At 37.6% G+C, this 16,666-nt stretch overlaps 1 protein-coding gene across 3 annotated transcripts in view; it reads left to right on the forward strand.

Annotated features, from left to right (window-relative positions):
- eml2 (EMAP like 2) overlaps positions 1-11,245 on the forward strand; it is a 37,246-nt gene extending 26,001 nt beyond the window's left edge. For all 3 annotated transcript variants that reach the window (XM_027999443.1, XM_027999444.1, XM_027999445.1), the window contains 15 exons: positions 561-630; positions 909-1,019; positions 1,783-1,878; positions 1,981-2,115; positions 2,923-3,022; positions 3,116-3,270; positions 3,784-3,909; positions 4,300-4,431; positions 4,514-4,581; positions 5,617-5,705; positions 5,783-5,880; positions 6,737-6,824; positions 6,919-7,014; positions 7,734-7,864; positions 9,657-11,245. In XM_027999443.1, the coding sequence (XP_027855244.1) occupies positions 561-630; positions 909-1,019; positions 1,783-1,878; positions 1,981-2,115; positions 2,923-3,022; positions 3,116-3,270; positions 3,784-3,909; positions 4,300-4,431; positions 4,514-4,581; positions 5,617-5,705; positions 5,783-5,880; positions 6,737-6,824; positions 6,919-7,014; positions 7,734-7,864; positions 9,657-9,782 (1,621 nt within the window). In that variant the 3' untranslated portion in view covers positions 9,783-11,245. The remainder of the gene's footprint in view (positions 1-560; positions 631-908; positions 1,020-1,782; positions 1,879-1,980; positions 2,116-2,922; positions 3,023-3,115; positions 3,271-3,783; positions 3,910-4,299; positions 4,432-4,513; positions 4,582-5,616; positions 5,706-5,782; positions 5,881-6,736; positions 6,825-6,918; positions 7,015-7,733; positions 7,865-9,656) is intronic.
- Positions 11,246-16,666: the final 5,421 nt, after the last annotated feature.

Consider the following 16,666-nt stretch of genomic DNA (forward strand, 5'->3'; position numbering starts at 1 on the left):
AAAAACACCTGCTTTCTCGCAGTTTCCTAGTGAAGTATTGTGTGTGTGTGTGTGTGTGTGTGTTGTGTGTGTGTGTGGTGAAATATGGTTCATAGCTGCAAGGAAACATTGAATTGGACATTTTTTAATCTTTTTTTGCACTTTAACCTGACTGCCGGGTCAAGTTGACCCAAACAGCATCTATGTAAAAAGTAGACCTAGCGGTTGGTACAAATGTGTAAAATGAATTAATTTTCAATTTATATGTAGAGTGCACCTATTAAGACAAATAGAAAAAGTTTCATGCAAAAAAAATACCTCCAACTATTTAAAAAAGAAAGTAAACTTTAAACCGGGTCAATTTGACCCGGAACATAACAGGAGGGTTAAAAGTTTTTTACTGCACTTTTTTTTTTTTTACATTATTTTTGCTGAATGTAATGTGGGCATAAAAATGTCCATGTGACATGTCGGGTTTTATTTTTCTTGAAAAAATTAACTTTTTTCAAGTAAATGTTGAACTTGCAAACATTGCCAAAAGTGAAAGATGTGAATCGTTTTGTCACTTTCGCTCTCCTCAGCCTGACTGTTCATCCTGACATGGTAACCATAGCAACGGGTCAGGTGGCTGGAAACTCCAAGGATGGAAAGGTAAAGTGAAGGCCACACCTCTGTCCATTTTTGACATTTATTCCTTTTTTTGTTTTTTTAAAGCTAAACAAAAATGTTTAAAGAGCTTAGAAAGAATCTGTCAGGAGCTTTGATAAAATAATTTTCCAATAAAAATGTTGCTTAGAATGCAAGAAAAAAAGTTATTTTAATTGCTTGTTTCAGGGGAATTAATAAAGTATGTTATCTGAATGGGATTGTAGTTTTCTTCAGTAAATGTCCTTTAATTCTGTAGTTATTTGTTTGTTATTCCTCTTCAGCTTCTCGCTCCTCACGTTCGCATCTGGGACTCGGTGAGCCTCAACACGCTGCATGTGATCGGCATGGGGGCGTTCGACAGAGCCGTCACCTGCGTCTCTTTCTCCAAGTCGGTGAGCAACGGCATGAACGGCATGAACGGGCTGCTGGAGAGTAAAAATGTCAGATTCCCACCAAAAACTCTGAGATTTTATAAAGATAAAAGAGGACATTTTCTTGTTTTGTTTCTAGACAATTTGAGATTAATCTCAAAATTGTGGAATTTTTCCTCTTTAAGTAAATGTTCAACTTTTCAAACTCAGAAATTTTCATGTTTCATATCTAGAAAATATCTGGTTAATTTCAAAATTGTGGATTTTTTTTCCAAGTAAATTTTTCAAAGATTTCTAGAAATGTGAACATTTCCGAGATGAATGTAAAAAGTTCTGAGTTTTTTCAAGAACATTGTAAACTTTGAAACTCAGAAATTTCCACGTTTTGTTTCTAGAAACTGTTAGATGAAACTAAATATTTGAGTCTTTTTTTTTTCGGACGTTTTAGACTTTTGAAAATCTGAAATTGTCACCTTTTGTTTTTAGAAATTTTTAGATTAATCTCAAAATTTCAGTTTTTTTCTTCTAGAAAATTTGAGACTTGTCTCAAAATGTTGAATTTTTTTTTCAAGCAAATTTTTGACTTTTCAAACTCAGCAATTTCCAAGTTTTTTTCTAGAACATTTTGGAGATTTATCTAAAAAATTCTGAATTTTTGGTGGAAATTAACAAGATATTTTTTCCCCCCTGTCTGCAGTGGCCCTAATAATCCTCCGTATGAAGCTGTGCAACAGCTGGAAATCAGTTTTTATATGTTTGTGATTTTTTTTCTTTCTCCACTCAGAACGGCGGCTCCTTCCTCTGTGCTGTGGATGACGCCAACGATCACATCCTGTCGGTCTGGAACTGGCAGAAAGAGAAACAACTCGCTGAAGTGAAGGTAAACTGCCTTTTTGTTCAATAAATCATCATTTCATTTTATCATCAACTGATGAAAACTGTAAATGAGCTGCAGATGACAGAATAATGTTTACTGCTGCAGTGCTCCAACGACTCCGTGCTGGCTGCCGTGTTTCATCCCATGGACACGAATCTGATCGTCACCTGTGGAAAGTCGCACATCAACTTCTGGACCATGGAGGGAAACGCGCTGACCAAGAGGCAGGGACTGTTTGAGGTAGAACCGCCACCAACATCAGAGATTCAAAATTAAAAATATGAAAAGGTTTGAGCCTGAGCAAAACTGGCCACTTGTTTCTACGCTTCGCTTCGGCCCGGGATCCTCGGCTCAGTTGATCAGTAACTAGTTACATTTACTCAATTACAATCACTTGAGTAACTTGAAAGAAAAAATCACATATATGAGTATTTTTACTTTTACTAGAGTAATTTTATTATGAAGTATTTCTACTCTTACTTGAGTAAAATTTCTGGATTTTCTTCCCACTGAATGAAAAACAAACATGTTTTAACCAGAAATTCACCAGACTCAGACTCACACCTGCAGTTTCTGTTAAACTGATTTGGAAAATAATTATTTTGCCTGATTTTTGTTATTTTTTGTTACTTATATTAATTATTGTCATTTTGGTTTTTGATATACCAAAATTTCCACTTAACTTCATATTTTCGTCTTTCTGATGATGTAATTTTTAAATATTAAATGATTGATAATTTGATCTGTTACTCAGTACAGGAGTAGACATTTTACCAAATACGTTTTTTACTCTTCAGTAATTTCTTGGACGAATACTTTTTAGTTGAGTAAAAGAGTAAATTGATCCTGAGAAATCAAGCTCAATGGGAGAAATCCCACATTGAGCACTGAAGGGAGATGAGAATCAAACTGAAGCTAACATCATCTTAGTTTTTTTAAATATGTTCTCGCTGCTGAACTTAGTTTTCTGCTTATTTGTGTTGCAAATGTTAATTCTCACTATAAAAAAAACATTAAACCTGCAAATTTTTCGATCTGTTTCCATAGAAACACGAGAAACCAAAGTACGTTCTGTGTGTGGCCTTTGCTGAAAACGGGGACGCCATCACAGGAGACTCCAGTGGAAACCTCTACATCTGGGCTAAAGGTCGGGTTTGCTCCTGCTCTCTGATGGAAGGTCACTCTGTGAACGTAGGATCATCCAACGTGTGTGTGGGCGTGTGTGTGGGTGTGTTATCAGGCGGTAACCGTATCAGCCAGGTGGTGTCGGGCGCGCACGAAGGCGGCATCTTCTCCGTTTGCGTCCTGAAGGACGGTACCATGGTGTCCGGAGGCGGGAAAGACCGCAAGGTGGCGCTGTGGGACCACAACTACAGGAAGCAGGCGGAGATGGAGGTAGAGGAAGAACGAGGAAGGAGGGATGAAGCACACGGACAGAAAGAATAGATTCATGTTTCTGGTTCATGTGAAATTATCCAGTTGGTCAGAGATAATGACAATCTGAAATACAAATCTGGAAAACAGGAGCAGGAAAATATTTGTTTTTCCAACCTTTATTCCAGATACATTATCTAAACGTTCCTTCCTTTTTTTAATCCTCCTTTCTCACTCACATACTTCCTTCTTTCTCTCTTTTCTCCTTTACGTCTTTCCCTCTGTCACTCCATTTCACCCCTTTATGTTTATACTTCCTTCCTTTCTTCTTCCTTCCTCCCTTTGCAGGTTCCATATTTAAATCATGTTTGCTGTCCAACAGTAAACAGTATCTTTTTATGAACATAAATCACTGATATCTCTGCAATAGTTGGTTCCAGTAACAATAACCAGTTTAACCAGTTGGTGTGTTTTGGTATATTGGTCTCTGCTTCCCGGACGATCGTCTCTTCTCCTTCTCTCTTGTGCGTCCAGGTGGGCGAGCCGCTCGGCCCGGTCCGGGCTCTGGCTGAGGGGAAACCAGGTGAGTTGTTCGTCGGAACCACCAAGAACGCCATCATCAGAGCGGCCTTCCCCGACACCCTGACCCCCATCGTACAGGTACACACCTGGACAAGGCTCCGTTAGAATACGTTAGCTTCTAATGTTAGCTTCCGATAGCATCTGTTAGCTTCCGATAGCAATTGTTAGCTTCTGTTGGCGTCCGTTAGCTTTCTTTGGCAACTGTTAACTTCTGATAGCTTCCATTTGCGTCCTTCCGTTGGCCTTCGTTAGCATCTGTTCGCTTTTCTTAGCATTTGTTAGCTTCCATTGGCTTTTGTTAGCATCCATTGGTTTCATTAGCATCCAATGGCTTTCATTATATCCATTAGCTTCTGTTAGTGTTCTTTTGATAGCATCCGTTAGATTTTTTGTTAGCATCTGTTAGCTTTTGTTAGCATCCGTTAGCGTCAGGCGACCTCCTGTTTTAACCCCGCCGTGTGTTTCCAGGGTCACACAGACGAGCTGTGGGGTCTGGACGTCCACCCCTCCATGGACCAGTTCGTTACCTGCTCTCAGGACAAGCAGGTTCACCTGTGGGACACCTGCACCCACCAGCCGCTCTGGAGCAAGACCATGGAGGTGAAAGGAGCAGCAAAAACGGAAAAACAAGGCCTAACCCAGATAACTAACGTGGATAATTAGCATTTTGGTTCCTGTTCAGGATCCAGGAAGGTCTGCAGGTTTCCATCCCAGTGGCGCCGTTCTGGCTGTGGGAACCATGACTGGAAGGTTGGTCCACCGACCCAGCTGCTACTCTAAAACCAGGCGTCTGGAAAAACACAAAATTTAAACAGTGACTCCATCAATTCTTCCCAGTTATTTCTGTATATTTTAGAGAGCAAAAATATTTGGTGTTTTGCTACAAAATCTAATTTCCTCCAAGAATTGAGCAGTTATTTTGGTTTTTTTCCCCAGATACGCAGCAAAAACACAAAATGTTACCAAGTCTTTCTTCTCCAGTTTCTAGTGCAAATATATTTGTACACTTGAAATGTGTTTACAAATAGCTTCTTTGGGTCTGCGAATTTTTGACTTCCAAAAAAAGAGAGGAAATTTCTGAGTTTGAAAATGTCTGAGATTAATCTGAATATTTGAGTTTGTCTTGCAAATTTTCAACTTTAAAACTCAGAAATGTCCCTGTTTTTTGTAGAATATGTTTGAGTCGTCACGTCTCAAAATTTCAGCCTTTTCATAACACATATTTGACTTCAAACTTAGAAATGTACTTGCTTTTGAGAATTTTTAAATAAATTCTCAAATATTTCTATAAATTTTTTTAGAATAATTGCAAAGTGTCTGAGTTGTTTTGCAGCAAATTTTCAAATTCAGAAATGTTCTTGTTTTTTCTAGAAGAGTTCCGAGATTAATTTTTAAATTTCAGAGTTTTTTGGCAGACATGTACTTTTTTCTTTCTGCCTATAATGACCTCAACACGCCATCGCAGATAACAGCCAATCAGCATCAAGGGGACTTAATGGCTGTCCTGGATTGGCTACTCAGTAAACCGATAGCATATAAAGTAGCATTCTGCAGATATTTCTCCAGCTGCTTTTTGTTTGAATATTTTAGCTAAACTCTACAAAAAATCTACAATTTCTGAACAGTAACCAGGCGTGGGTTTAGAAATGTAAAAAAATTGATTAAGCTAAAAGCTAAATATTTATATTTCTGGTGGTTTTTGGAGCCAGGAAGTGAGGCGTTGCTGCATTTATTGGCTCTGCTGTTCACCTGGGTGTTGCCAGTGAACGCTTCTTGTTGTTTCAGGTGGTTGGTGCTGGACACCGACACCCAGGATTTAGTTTCTATGCACACAGACGGCAGCGAGATCATCTCAAACATCAAATACTCTCCAGGTGAACGCCCAGATGTCTCCATATTTCTCCATAAATGTTTCGTTCCGAGCTGCTCTCTGAACCGTTTGTGTTTGTAGATGGTAACTTCCTGGCTGTCGCTTCCCATGACAACTTCGTCTACATCTACGCTGTGAGCGAGAGCGGCAAGAAGTACAGCCGCGTGGGGAGATGCACTGCAAGTCCAGATTCTCTACCCTTAACAGAGATCAGTGTTTCTCAAACGTTTTCAGGCTAAAAGCCTCTTACCCCATTTTTAAAAAACACTCACAGGTGAAACACCTGTTAAAAAATGCAACCTGAAATGAAAACATTTCTCTCTTTAACATTCTTATTGTTGTTTTTCTTTGTTTATCCCAATGAGAACCAAAACCATAAACTCGTCTATTTGGGGCATTTTGAGTTATTTACAGATTCTGAAAGTGTAGGTCCTGAGTTTTCCAGTTATGTCAAACACATAGAAATAAAAAAAATGAGTTGCTATTTATTAACAATTGTTGAGTGAATTAGCATTTTAAGGCTGTTTGTGATTTAGAAGCACAGTAAAAAAAAAATACACTTCAAAATTATCCACCAATTCAATAAATTGTATTTACCTATAGTATTTAATGAATTAATTTAGTCATTTTTAATTGAATAAAAATAACAATAGCTGTGGACATGTGAGCAGAGCATTATAAGCAAGCAAAGTCATCAAAGAACAGTTCTCACTGAGACTCGTTCATGACAGAGCTGTTCAAAAGAATCGAGTCGCTGGTGAATGACTCTGATGTAAATATTCCTGCCGTGGTTTTGTTTCCTCCAATATCTTCAGTTTGTGTGACCTGGTTTTAAGCCACTAGTCCATTGTTATTTTTTAACACAATCTTTTGCTAAGCTAACTGCAGCGTCGTACTTTGACCTCTCTGTTACATGCAGTACCCTGCGGACCACAAGAGGGCGCCACAGTTTGAGAAAGACTGAAAAACATTTTCAGCAATGAGGGGAAACTGTGATTTAAACTGGAACTATTCTGATTTGTTTGGGCTTTTTAGGGTCACTCCAGTTTCGTCACCCATCTGGACTGGTCCGCAGACAGCCAGTACTTCGTCACCAACTCAGGAGACTACGAGATCCTCTTCTGTACGTCTCATGTCTTTTCCTGTTTTCTCCCAAAATAGGAAACCTCATGTGTATGACGCTTTTGTTTTGTAATCATTATTATTCTAATTTCCAGGGGAGGCATCCAGTGGTAAACACGTGACCAACATGGACACGGTGCGCAACCTGGAGTGGGCCACCTCTACCTGCACTCTGAGCTTCAGCGCCTTTGGTAGGCCTTCAAGACGAAAACTAAAACCAAATAATTCTGCTGATGCAAAGTCTCACAGGTTGCATCCGCTGCAAAAACACAAAATCTTACCAAGTATTTTTGGTCTGGTTTCTAGTGCAAAAGTTTTAGTTTTGACTTATTTCAAGTCTGCTAACTTACAAGTAACTTTTCAGCGAGACATATTGGCGGGCATGTGTTAAGTCAGTAATTCCTTGTTACTGACAAAAAAAATACTAGTTCATTATTTTAATTACAACATGGGAAAAATTTCTTATGAGTAATTTTATCTGCCGATGGAACAAGAACTTTTTCATCCATACTGAGGAATTATTGACTTTAAACAAGCTGCTATATCTTGCTAAAAGTTACTTATAAGTCACTACCGTATCATTCGTTCGTTCGTTTCGTTCGTTGTATTGTTCTTTGTGTCGTATCCTCCATTCTATCTATCATTCGTTCGTTCTAGTGTTGGTTCTATCGTGTTTGTGTCCTGTTCCTTTTCGTTCCCATTGCTACTGGCTACATGTATTGATGCTAACACCAAGATGACTGCACTGGACAGCTACAGTGTAAAATGTCCAGCTTTCACTCTGAAATCATTTAAAGTTTTCTTTCAGATGCCCTCTGACCCCTTGGTATTTTTCTGCAGGCTGAAAACAGAACATGACATGAGTATAAATATTTGTCTCCTGCTGACTTCCTAACTCTTTGTTTCCCAGGAATTTGGCCAGATGGGGCCGACGGCACGGACATCAACGCCGTGTGCCGCTCACATGATGGCTCCCTGCTGGCCTCTGCTGACGACTTTGGCAAAGTGCAGTTGTTCTCCTTCCCCTGCTCCCAACCAAGGGTCGGTCACATTCAGTCTGCACTCCATCGGCTTTACATAAACACTCTGTAAATCAATTACAGGGTCATAAACACAATGAAAGCTTGAAAATAAAATGCTTCCAGATTTTTTTTTAAGAGCTGGATGAAGACCAGATGTGTAAAGTTCACATTTTCTACCAGGTGTTTCCCCGTTTTCATTGAGCCGTAAAACCTAATACTGAAATGACTTTGACCAGCTAAAACTCTTAAAATTAGAATTTCCTATAAACACACAGTAAACACAGGAAACATGTGAACTGCAGGAGAAAACGCTCCAGACGGATTTTAAATATTTCACTAGACTTTCTGAGAAGAAAATCGACGCTTCACTCTTAATTTAATCTTTTTTAAACAATGTTTTTCTTACATATTTGTTAAAGGTGTTGCTATGTCCTTACAACCAGAAACAACCAGCGCTGTCAATCATGTTTGTGTACACGCTGGTCACCCCCAGGTAGTTCCCGTCACCACAGGCTGAAGTGAACGCTCAGGCTACTTAGCATAGCCACAGCTAACGCAGAATAAACCGCTTTCCTCTAAGTTGTTTCTCCAACATTACTGGATTTAGCAACCCACACACTAGCATGATTGACGGCGCTAAGACCCTCCTCCTGGCTCTGATTGCAGTATTTCTGCAGATGGCGGTAGAACCGCAGGGAGGAGCTCGACCTTCACAGATTATTTTACAGTTTTCATAAATATTAAAAAAAAAAACATATTTATAAAATGTACATTCTGTAGCTTAAAGGGGAAACAAAATCTGGGCTCTCAAATAATTTGCCAACTAAATAAAACACTACCATAACTTGGATAAGTTAAATTAAATGTTTATTAGTTGCTGCTAAACAGACAGCCCAAAGTTTTAAAACGGTGATGCTGTAATGAGGGGGATGGGCTGTTTCCGTAGCAACCTCCTTTTAAAATGATACAAAATATGTAAATCATCAACCTTTTTTTCTCTTCTTTATTCACTGAACAGTAACTATTACGGTTGTTCAGCATAAATGTTGTTTCATATCTTCTGATTTTAGTCGACCAGAAGCTGCAGGGAATTTTGTAGCAGTTTTCTAAAGCATGGCTGCTGGACTTCTCCTAGCTATGCTATGCTAGCTTTGCTATGCTAGCTATGCTAGTGCACAGCTTGAGAAATTCAAAATCAGAAAAATAAGCATTTCAAAAACTATTTTAAATTTTGTGATTACGGAAAAACAAATTGGATTTTATGATTAAAAAAAAACTTCTATTAAATAATTTTGTATATTGTTGCATTTAAAAAAGAAAACTTTTTTTAAACCACCATATGATGAAAAATTAAACTTTCTAGTAAGAGGCATTACTGGGCTTAACAAATGTGAAATTATAGTGGCAACCACATAATTTAAATGTACATATGTAGCGGAAATAAATAAGTTTGTCTTCTTCTCTTTCCTTTTCAAGCCTAATACATTCCTGTTTTTCTAAATACATTAATATTATTGTTATATTTATAACATGAATTTTATGACTCAGACTTACTGAATGTATATTCATGTTAAATATTCCTGTATGTGTGAATGCATATATATTTACTTCCATTTTTTCACATTATGGCTCAGAATAAAGCGTAATAATAATATTCATACTGTGTGCTTCATGGGAAAAACTTAATTTTTGCAGAACTGTAACATTAAGTGATCCTTCGTTAGTTTATACAATTTAAAAAGAAAAAGTGAAACAAATAATTTTTGAATGATATTCTTTTTGATTTAAGTATTTGTTTTTTTTCCAAACAGGCTCCGAGTCACGAGTACGGCGGCCACAGCAGTCATGTGACCAACGTCGCCTTCCTGCACGACGACAGTCACCTGATCTCCACCGGCGGGAAAGACACCAGCATCCTGCAGTGGGTCGTTGCCTAGGCAACGCTCTGTCCGGCTCCTCTTTTCCCCCCTTCCCCGCCAACAGGTGGCAGCACCCCTCTGTGCCTACGGCTGCGTAACCAACTGGACCGACCCACAGATGTCCAAACAGAACCGTGTGAAACGGAAGAGAAAATGTAACATCATGGCTGACCTGTGACCTTTAGCGTTAGTACTTCCTGTGCCTGAACTGTGTTCATTTCGACCCCCTTTAACAGGAACTCCACCTGATTTCATTTGGGACGAATGTGGCTCCTTTGTTGTACAGAGCGGTTCTGAACGCACGGGTTCCTCTGAAGTTTATGATGCAGAAACTCCAGAGGTTTCTGCATCATGTTGAGCAAATTGATGCAAAAACCTTAGAAGAAACATCGTTCTTCCACTAAATCAGAGGATTTGTCTGAAACGGGCAGAAAAGCAGATTGTTTACGGGATTTGTTTAAGCCCAAACGCAGTCTGAGTGAAGTTGGCCAACATCTTCCTCAAATCTAACAGAATTGGTGTTAAACATTTGTGCTACGTTTGTGCCGCTATCATTTTAAAATTTTACAAAATCACACAAATTCTGTGTCAATTGACTGATGCTACGTTTGTTCTGCAAAATTTTAATTTGCTTTGAAGATATTGATGATCACGTCTGGAAACTCTTTGATTAAAACCTTTAAAATAATAGCGGCACAAACGAAAATTTATGCTGCACAAACGTTTGACACCAATTTTGTTAGATTTGGAGAAAGTTGGCCAACTTCAGTCGGGCCTAAAGTCTGTTTGCGACTCTGAACATGCACAAGTTTCTCCTTTAAACACACAAAACTAGTTTCTCCTTTAAACTTGAAATAAACTCTTGCAGGGACTTAGCAGTCGAATGTAACGACCAACGTTTTAAATTCCAAAGTGAGAGAGGCTTGTGTGTGTTTTTGTTCTTTAAGCCGTAAATGAAAACGGGTGGAGTTTAGATTTCAGATTCGCCTTCTTCTCTTCCACTTCGAGTCCCAGAAATCGTTTGATCGCCCCTAAAATGTTCTCGTTTAGCTTTTGGAGAAGCAGTACGAAGCGCCCGTTTCATTTCATGCTGCTGTTTGATTGTACTACTGTAACCATGCTGAGCAAGCACTGGGTGGCGCTGCAGCGCAAGAAAAGGAGCATGACTGAGGCTGCCCTCCTGCTGTAGATGCTCTTGATAATGTCTGTAAACTTTGTGCTCCACAGTAGATTTGAGTGGCCGTGATATTTTAATATTTATCTCTAACAGCAGTGATTGTTACTGATATAATCGTGGCTCTTTAGCTGTGGACACAACCATGATGCTGTGCTGTTGCGGTGAGCTTAAGCTGTGCTTCGCCTTCTGTTTTGGTAATAAATATTCATTTTTTAATCTGAATGTTCTGGAGGAATTTTATTTTATTTTACACTGTAAACAATTTAAAAATTGTCTGAATAAAATGGAGAGATGTTGAGCCTAACTAGTTTTCTGAATGGTAAACATTTTTCTTTTAACCTTTTATAATTAAAATGTGATGTAATTTTTCTTGTGCTGCTAATATTTAATGATATTAAGAGTTGACTAAAACTAACAAAATTACAAAAGCTGAGAATTGAGAAAAATAATTTAACTTGAATAAATAAAAACTAATTAATGGGGGAAAAATATGACTAACTGGGACTTTACTGCGTGCTCATAAAACTAAAACATGCTGAAATTATAAATGCAAAAATCTTCTATTTTGTGTTTATGAATTTATCTAAGCGTAAAATTTTCTAAAGAAATTTAATGAAAATGAGCTAAAATCCAAGTCACGAGAAAAGAAAAAGGACAGAGTGGTTCTCATGTTCCCCAAGACATTTAATCCAATAAAACCGAACGGAAAACCCCGACAGTCTGAGGTCTTTTCCGTTGGAGTACAACCCTGAGGCTGACACACACACACACACACACACACACACACACAACCACACACACAAATTAAAAATAAAACTCTTAGAGACATTTCAACTGATTCCTGTTGATTTACCCTGAGTTTCAATCCAAAGAAAACTTCTTAATCCCTCTGTTACTCTGAAGATTATTTCACTTAAAAGTGAAGCAAATATTAATGAACTTTCAACATTTTAGGCGTCGCTAAAAACATTTTGTCCTCTACGTTTATATAATACGCGCTGGTTGACATATTGGAAAAATGTGACTATTACAAAAATACTTTTTTTTTCTTTATTATGACTCACATTTAGGTTTTTAAAATATAACATCTGACCAATAAATAAGTGCGCTAACAGTTTTCAAAGTGAGGAAAATTGCTAAACTTAAAATTAGCTCGGCTATTAGCGCATTAGCAGCTCAGTATACCTACTACACTTTTTGTTTTTTCCTAAAAACGTACAAAAATGTACAGTGTTAGTCTCCATGGTTACAGGGCCTAACAGCTCTAAATGTTTTCAAAGTTAGGAAATTCAATAATCATAAAATTAGCTCTCATATTAGCGCATTAGCGGTCCAGCCTACATCATTATTTCCTATAGTTCTGCATCCTGTCGTGTAGTTACTGTTTTTATTAATTGCTTACAAAATTATTAGGTTTTTGTCTCCATGTTTACAGTGCCTAAGTGCGCTAAACGTTTTCAAACTTAGGAAAGTTGCTAAGCGAAAAATTAGCTCCCATATTAGCGCATTAGCGGAAGTGAACGCAGCTCTGCTAAAACCGAAAGAAACTGGCTTGGATGTTCAGGCAACAATCCCCAAAACTTCACTTGGCCATGATGAAGCATCAACGTCACGATCTACAGATTCGCATCGTTACTGACTGAGACTAAAGGAAGTTCCTGCTCCGACATCCAGACCTTCAAATTTAAATTTAATTAACATCTGCCCACATAGAAAACACAAATGTCAAATAAGACTAAAAGATTTGGGCAGAAAGGCATGAAGTGGGTTTGAAAGAGTGAAGCTTTTAAATTTGGGAAAACAGCAATGACTGTCAAGTGTGATAGTGGCAGCATCATGCTGTGGGCTTGTTTTGCTAACAACATTGACAGAAATATGAAATATTTTCCATTTTTCAAATCTGCAGCTTTAAAGTTTAATTTTTGTCTCTTTTTATCAGAAATGTGACTTTTTTAAACATCATTTCTTAAATAACGCCTGATGCTGACTTTTATTTATTTTTTGTTTGGTTTATCAAGTAAATATTAAATCTGGATAATTAATTTAGCTGCAGGAAAACGACACAACGAGCTGCAGCTTAGTTAAAACTTCTCCGTCTGCCAAGATGCTGCTTGAAATAAAGCAAACAGCGATTAATACTTCCGACGTGAATTCATAACAAAGTGACAAAAGACGAGAAAAAGTAAATAACAAACATTAAAAATGGGCTAAAATCCAGATAGTTTCATACAATGAACGTATCTCGATCAACAGTTTTTTATTAAATTAAATATCTAATTAATTCAACAATTTATTATTGCATTAATTAAATAATATTAATTAATTTATTAATAATAATAATAATAATAATTGAATTAATCAGAGAAGAACTTGCCAAGCTCCACATAAACTGTTTACTTGCATCTTTCTGACTTTAGATTGTTTGGAGTCACAAAGCCAAAGGTCAAGGAGCGCTGACCTCTGGGAGGCGCTAGACAAGAAAACAAACTTTATTCTGGTAATTAATCAGAGAATTTTGTGAGAGATCTGTCATGAATATTTAGCTGAACTCTGACCCCATCTTAAGCTTAAAATGAAACAAAATATTTAGTAGAATATGAATTTGTGTTGACAGACAAAATGTGGATTTTATTTTTCGTGTCAAATTAAAGTTTATTCCTTTTCATGCACAAACAAGCTGAGAGGAAACAGATTGTGATGTGAGACGTTTTTATTCGTTTTAAAAACGGTCGCAGCAGGACGAGCGAGCGGCGCCCCGAACATCGACACGCCGCTCCGCAGGCAGAACACACACACCCATACACACACACACACACACACACACACACACACACACACACACACACACACCCCGCCGGCGCAGAGACGCCATGTTTCACACACACTTCCTCACACAGGGGGAAAAGTTTGCTCCATTTTCTCACTGTCAGTCACGTTTTCTCTGCTGGACTGTTGGAATTCATCTCAGAATTTAATCAGAAATAATAACACATTTTTGAGTTTCCAAAGTTCAAAGTTTTCGACTTTTGGAACCCAGGAATGTCCTTGTTTTTTCTAGACGATATCTGAGATTAATCTCAAAGTTTCTGAGGATTTTTCACGTAAATTTTCGACTTTTGTAGCTCAGAAATTTTAAAAATAATTTTGAAGAATTTTCTGAGATCTATCTCAAAGTTTCTGAGTTGTTTGTTTGTTTTTTTACTTCTTGAGGTTGTCAGAAATTTTCTTTCTTGCTAGGAAATTTCTGAACGCAATCTAAAAATTTCTGAATTTTCTTTTTGCACTATTTTCAACCTTTGGCGCTCAAAAATGTTCTTGTCTTTTCTAGAAAATATCTTAATTATTTCTCATAATCTAGAGCCTTTTTTGTTTTTGCAATTTTCTGACTTTTTGAACTCAGAAATTTCTTAGACTTTTTTCTAGAAAATTTCTGAGTTTACTCTCAAAGTTTCTGAGTTTTTTCTCAGAAATTGTTGTCATTCTGAGCTCAGAAATTTCCTTATCTTTTCTAAAACATATTGAGACTAATCTCAATTATTTCTGTAGTTTTTTTTGTTTTTTTGTTTTACAAATTTTAGCTTTTGGAGCTCAGAAATGTCTGTTTTTTTAAATATCTGAAATTAACCTAAAAATTTCAGTTATTTTTATCATATAGCTCAGATACTTTTCTGTCTTTTCTAGAAAATTCCCTAAAATTGTATTAAAGGTTTTTAAGTTTTTCTTTTGAGTTTTGAAGGTCTGAAATTTCCATCATTTTCTAGAAAATATGTGCGATTAATCTAAAAGTTTCTTGAAAATTTTCAAACTTTTGGAGCTCAGAAAACAAATTGGCATAAATTTACTCCTCTTTTAATTTTACATCTATAATTTCCATAATACACCTTTAAACTATTCTGACATGATTCCTGCAGTTAAAATCAAGTGCAAATCATTTCCATCTGCTGAATTTACCTCATTTAGTGCAATTTGTTGGGTGAATCCAGGACAAAAAGGCAGATAACCAAATAAAAACAGTAAAGACAAAAATAAAAGCAATCTCTTCTTCTTTGGTTTGGTAAGATATCCATGCTAAAGTGGACAACAGGCCAGCTGCATTTCTGAAATAGCAGCTCCGCGTTGTTGTTCCTGCAGAAAAGCCTCGCTGAGGATCTTTCATCTCTGCGTGGTTCTGACTCCGTTAGCGGCCTGGAGCCGCTCCAGCGTTTAGGAGGCTCCATCTGTCTCAACAGATGAGATTCAGGCTCATGTGAGACCAGCGGAGAATAAAACCCACAGAATCACTTTAAATCCAACCTGAGGAAAATCGCTGACGGTCGATTCAGAAACCGGCAGATTACTGGGAACTGATGCAAGTCAGATGTTTTAGTAAAATGTGATTTTTTTGTTTTTTGGTGTGGTCGTCCACATTAGTGTGCAGAGGTATCAGAATTACTCTCTCTCTACTGAAGTAGAGATCCTTGTATTAAAAAATATTCTAGTCGAACTCATTTACATTTTGGGCCCCATGAAGATGACGACCGACCTCAAAGGGCCACTTATGGCAAAATGTTTTGATAGAATCCGTCAGCAAACGGCTTCAATATGAATATATTTCTATTTCCAGTAAATACTTCTTCAAGTTGAACATCTTTTCATATTGATGTAATTTTGCAGTATGCAGATAAAAACTGATTCAATTTGAACAAAATGACTTTGGATAATAAAATACTGAAAACGATTTACTGATTATGACTCACAAGTAACTTTCCAGCAAGATATATTGTTTTAAATCAATAATTCTTTAATATTGGTGAAAAAGTAAGAGTTCCAAAGGCGCTGTTACCTAGCAACCCCGGCCAAGCCCAACCCGTTACCTAGCAACCCCGGCCAAGCCCAACCCGTTACCTAGCAACCCCGGCCAAGCCCAACCCGTTACCTAGCAACCGAGTTCTAGATTATTTCACTTATAACAAAACATTTTTACCACGCTGTAAGTAAAATAATAAAATCTAAAAAAAACTTCTCAAGTAAGAGTAGTGATACTTTATAATAAAATTACTAAAGTAAAAGTTTAAAGTATTTGGTAAAACGTCTACTGAAGTACTGAGTAACTGATCAAATTATCAATCATTTAATATTTAGAAATTACATCATCAGCAGGACCAGAATGTAAAGTTAAGTGGAAAATTTGGTATTTTAAGAACCAAAATGACAATAATTCATATAAGTAACAAAAAAAAAATAACAAAATCAGGCAAAATAAAAAGTTTCTTTGAATAAAAAAAACCTTATGAAACTTTAACAGAAACTGCAGGTGTGTGTGTGTGTGTGTGTGTGTGTGTGTGTGTGTGGTGGATTTCTGGTTAAAACATGTTTGTTTTTCAATCAGAGGGGAAAAAATCTAGAAATTTGATTCAAGTAAGAGAGAAAGAGAGAGAGAGAGAGAGGGAGAGAGGGGGGGGGAGAGAGAGAGAAATAGAGAGAGAGAGAGAGAGAGAGGGAGAGAGGGGGGGGGGAGGTGAGAGAGAGAGAGATAAGAGAGAGAGAGAGAGAGAGAGAGGAGAGAGGGGGGGGAGAGAGAGAGAAATAGAGAGAGAGAGAGAGAGAGAGGAGAGGGAGGGGGGGGGGGGGGGGAGAGAGAGAGAAATAGAGAGAGAGAGAGAGAGAGGGAGAGAGGGGGGGAGAGAGAGAGAGAAATAGAGAGAGAGAGAGAGAGAGGGAGAGAGAGAGCGTAAACTCCTCCTCC

The sequence above is a fragment of the Xiphophorus couchianus genome, chromosome 18, assembly GCF_001444195.1.
Source record: "Xiphophorus couchianus chromosome 18, X_couchianus-1.0, whole genome shotgun sequence".
NCBI classification, from domain to species: domain Eukaryota; kingdom Metazoa; phylum Chordata; class Actinopteri; order Cyprinodontiformes; family Poeciliidae; genus Xiphophorus; species Xiphophorus couchianus.